The sequence below is a fragment of the Gavialis gangeticus genome, unplaced genomic scaffold, assembly GCF_001723915.1.
Source record: "Gavialis gangeticus isolate Ggan-Ray unplaced genomic scaffold, GavGan_comp1, whole genome shotgun sequence".
NCBI lineage: Eukaryota > Metazoa > Chordata > Crocodylia > Gavialidae > Gavialis > Gavialis gangeticus.
In genome coordinates, this window is record NW_017728992.1 from 91,191,576 (window position 1) to 91,196,380 (window position 4,805).

The window sequence follows — 4,805 nt, forward strand, 5'->3', positions numbered from 1 at the left end:
GAAGGAGCTAAACAGGGCTTCTGGGATGGATAGCTTCTATTCATTCTGAAAACAAGAGACAGCAAAGGCAGAAGCCATGCATGATTTTCCCCTTTTCCTATCAAAGTACGTCAGTCCTGACCTGGAAGGACCCATTCTGAGAAAGAAAGTGAGAGTCAGTTTCATTGTTCATTCATTCCTTTCTCTCAGCGAACACCGTCACATAAAGCTTGTTGTTATTTCATTTTTTATAAGAATACTGTTTCTTATGAGCAGGAATAAAACTACTAAATCGCCATATAGCTCAAACAGCTATTGGACAGTAATGATTTTCATTTAGTACCTGAGTTGGCTGCATCTTCCTGATGGGGACTTAGAGGTAGACATTTCTAAATGTAAATCAGATGAACAACCATTGTCCTAATCAATGTGCTAACTGAGGTGGCATGATCAATGTCCTGATGGGTAGAAGAAAGGCCTCAGATAGAATGTGTGTTTGGGAGCTGTCCGAAACTGTGGTCCCTGGCATAGTTTTGTTTTTAAAGGGCATTTTCCTTTAATAGCTGTATTAAACTCTTTAGAACTCTGACCATCATTCTGTGTCTAGAGGAGCAGCGAAGAAGGTAATCCCTTTACACAGATAATCAAGGAAGCTGTTAGGAGTCCCAGGCTGCTTAGATGACTGGTCCTACAAAAATTTCAACCCTCTAGTCACAGACAGACACTGGGCATCAGTTACATTCTGAAAACTGATCTGGCTAAATGGACCTCTTATCAGGCTGAACATATCTCAAGTCTCACAGTTATTTAATATGGTAGTGGTTTGAGTACTTGGTTGCATAGACACTTAAATGACTCCCAGCAGCTGCTGGTAAAGCTATAGTTTTGTTTGTTTCTCTGTAACATCACTGGTTTCCTTAGAGCTGAGATTTCATACTAGACCAACATGCAGCCTGCCATAAAACTGTATTTTTAGTTGTTTATATTACATACAGTAGCTGATAAGTGGGCTTGCTTTCTCACTTATAAATGATTGCAAAACACAGTAAAAAAATATTATCCAAGGGGTAGGGAAGGAAGGGTCTGTCATCCTAGTGAATCAGATGTTTTCAGGACAGCAGCAGGGAAATCTAGAAATCCTCTGAAAGTGCTTTTTCATAATTTACATATACAACCTGATAGAAGGCCCACTGAAGTCAGGGGGCTATGCGTGTCTGTACACCAGGCACTGGAGCAGTCCCAAAGGGAATATGTACACTTACTTCCTTTACTTAAAGTTGTTTCCATCCCTTCTGTAGGTCTATAAATATGGAAGGTTTTGGAACCATATGGTCATGAGGGGGAGGCACCTCTTCAAAAATAAATAACCATTCTAAAGCACTCCAGCAGTCTGTAAATACTGAGGGTTTTATTTCCACTTCACATGGTCTCCAACAGACTCTTAAACAAGACCAGTTACAATTTAGTATGCCCAGAGTTCTCAATGTTTTCCCAAAACAAAGTAAGTTCTCAGTAAACACTGTACAGAGCCAGTTGAACCGTTAACAATAATTTAAAAACTTTTTTGTATAGTCAATGCAAGAATACCAACAGTAAAAGTACAGTACAGGTAAATTCACAATAGTACTACAGTGAAACAGATCGACGCACATTTATGTGATGGTAGGAGTACAGTAGCAATATGTACATGCACAAAAGTGCTAGGAACCCAAAGGCATGCAAGTCAAGTATTGTACGTGTATTATACAGCTAAGACTTTCTGAGGCATTCTTATAATTTTTTTCTTGTATTTACCTGTATTTCCCTCCAGCTTATTTAATACATTTCTAGTCAACTAGCTTAATGGCTTTCTTCACTACTTAAAATTTACCGCTTCAGATATATGAAGCACCTTCAAGAACCTTACTTTTTTAAAAATAGGTAACACTGACATGAAAATAGGATAAAATTAACTTAAGAAAAGACCCTAATTTTACATGGAAAAATAACTCCTGAATCCCCCAAAAAACCAAAATCCAAAACATAACAGTGCAAATATAACAAAAAGGCAGTCAGTATTTGGAGAGAGAGCACGCATTCAATTTCCCTTAAAACATAATGTACAATTTATTTTAAATCGTATTCTTTATCTTTATATCATTTTTACCTTTTTTGTTAATATACTGTATGTAGAAAAGATGGAGACAAAAATAGTTTTCTGAGCTATGAAAAAATTAAGTTATTACAGGCACATTAACTGTTTCATTCTAGAAACATCTCTGTTTCACAGGTTGGACATTCAGCAGCTGAATTTTAAAACATTCTTTGACCTCTATAACTAGATCCCTCCTTGTCAACAGAGACTGGCCATGGTGATGGTGTTAATATGCAAAGTACAATGAATTATTCTCACGATAATTCATGCAAGCTTGCATCACTGGTTTGGGTTCTCCATTGGCGACTCCTTGCTTCCATATTCCTCAGAGGAAGTCAAATCTCCGGTTGACTGAGACTGTGAGGCAGTAGGGGAATGTGATGCCCATCTTGAAGGTGGGCGCCGATTCGCTGGTCTCTCTGGCCGGGAGAAGCAGGATTCTAGGGACGGAGCTAATGCGGAACAAGGTAGTTCCTTTGCAGCGAAAAGATGGAAAACAGAATTAGTGACTTGTATATTGCCCATTTGGATGTGCAATGGGAACACAAAACAAACCAAAGCTAAGGATCCATTGTATCAAAAGACCAAAGCATGCAGCCAACTTCTTTCAGCTAAGTATTTGAATTTATATCTATGATGAATGGAAAAGAAAATGAAAGAATGAAAGAGACTGGATGGACTGAAGCAGCTGACAAACTTTTGTTTACTAATATTCCTTGGGCTAAAAAGAAAAAGAAATTAAAAAAATATAGATTTACATGATAATTCAATAAAATCCACTATCTGTTGTAGTACTTCCAAATGTGAAACTGGGAAAAAGTGCCAGTTACTGCATTTTCAAGGGAGTTCAAAATTGGATGTGCTTCAGAGCACAGCCTGAACTGCAGCAAAGACATCTTTAGCTGGAGAGAACAGAATATAGGACTAGTTACTTCTTCCATCTACATTAAATATGAGGCTTGCCTAAAAATTTGAATTTAATATGTATAGCTTTTCAGTTCTTAACTGCCTGAGCTATAAGCACTGGTGTTCTAGGTTAAAGATGCATCTTCACAGCTGCAACACGGAAGAAAATCTGCAGGTGAGAAAACTTAATTTACTTCAAATCTACTTCACCAACATTTCCCTCCAGCAGGTTCTGTAGATATTCTTTGTAATTAGAGACAAACTGCACTTGTGATTTTTCACACTGGCATCCTATTTATATTTGAGTTGATAATTACTTCTAACATGTACTTCTCTCCCAAAAAAGTCAGACTGCATATGCAGTTTTGTCTGCCTACTACATCAGAATGATAGATTATATAAAACAAGGCTGCCTTGTTCTGCCAAAGCAAAAATCATACATTTCTAAGAGTTAGTGTATATCAGAAAATACAAAAGCAAATCAGCTGAGTTTGTCAACATATAGTAATGTATACACAGAGGAAGAGATCACCGGAGAGAGCAAGTTACAATAGTAAAAACAGAATGTAAACTCTGAAATATGATGCTGGAGTTTACAAGCCACAAGATATAAGGTAAGAGCTATGGCATAAGCCAAGGGGAAAAAGAAAAAAAGCATCTGAAGTATAAATAAGAAAGTGAAGAATGTAATATATGTCATGCCATGCAATGTGTGGACAGAGAGGGAGAAGTGACCAAACATTCAGAATATTCAAGTAGGTAACATGGTATGACTGGCAGTGAATAAGCAAGATGATGTGCTATAAAAACCATCTTAGATGATCAATTTGGAAAGGAAGGTGAATGTTGTAGAATGGAAGAAAGACAGAATGACAGCTAAGAGGGGCATCACAGAAACAGCCTTCAGCATGTGTGTGTATGTTGTAGACGAGAGCGCTTCACCAGAAATTGGGAAGCCTCTGGGAAAGGCCAACCTCATGCTTTTCACAGTGTATAGACAAAAAGGGATTCAGCAATACCAAATTACCATTCAGAATAATATTATACTGAGATGCCCTAAGTCCTTCTACCAGGCAATATATTAAGGGAAATGATAGAAGCGCTGGTTAGCAATGAGCTCTGCAGTCACCTACATGCACACACACGTTTGTGCTGTAAATGTTAAAAAATAGCCGTCTGTAAAAATGACATTAAAGGTTGAAGTATAAAATCAATACTAGTAAGGACGCTGCCTCTGTGTCCTTACTTCACCTTATCCCATTGTGCCTCAAGGAACATACGGCATGTGAAATCTGCCACTGGGCTCAGCCTTGCTAACAGAAGTCCGTATGTTCAGCCATACCTGCAGGAGGCACCACAGGATGAGATGAGGCTACATTTTTCCTGGTTTGTGACTTAGTCTCTTTTGAAACAACAGGTTTTAATTAATGTTTGGTTTGCTTTTGGCTATCCTAACCTAGCTATAATTGTCTGAATGCGATGGCATTGTAGGAGGCAAAGTTGTTTTTAATGTAATCTCCCAATTCAGATGAACCTATGTATATTTCCATAAATGCTGGTCAGCTTTTACAGAAAGCCCTGGTGAAGCACAGCTCATTCAGATCTGCCCTGTACACATATACACAACAACACTCATGGCACAAGCAATTCCTGTGGCTTCAGAGCACACAAGAAACAGGCAGCATAATCTGTTGGCTGCAAAGTCAAATTCCTCTAGAAGTCATGGTAAAATGTACATTAACCTTATTTACATTAACTGTACTTCCTCTCTCTGAATGTACAAGGA

The 4,805-nt window shown here is 38.1% G+C and overlaps 1 protein-coding gene across 12 annotated transcripts in view; it reads right to left on the reverse strand.

Annotated features, from left to right (window-relative positions):
- Positions 1 to 1,367: 1,367 nt before the first annotated feature.
- MTCL1 (microtubule crosslinking factor 1) overlaps positions 1,368 to 4,805 on the reverse strand; it is a 196,618-nt gene continuing 193,180 nt past the window's right edge. For 9 of the 12 annotated variants that reach the window (XM_019525493.1, XM_019525484.1, XM_019525467.1 and 6 more), the window contains one exon: positions 1,368 to 2,587. In XM_019525493.1, the coding sequence (XP_019381038.1) occupies positions 2,393 to 2,587 (195 nt within the window). In that variant the 3' untranslated portion in view covers positions 1,368 to 2,392. The remainder of the gene's footprint in view (positions 2,588 to 4,805) is intronic. The other 3 variants (XM_019525537.1, XM_019525508.1, XM_019525544.1) reach the window with 1 other exon arrangement.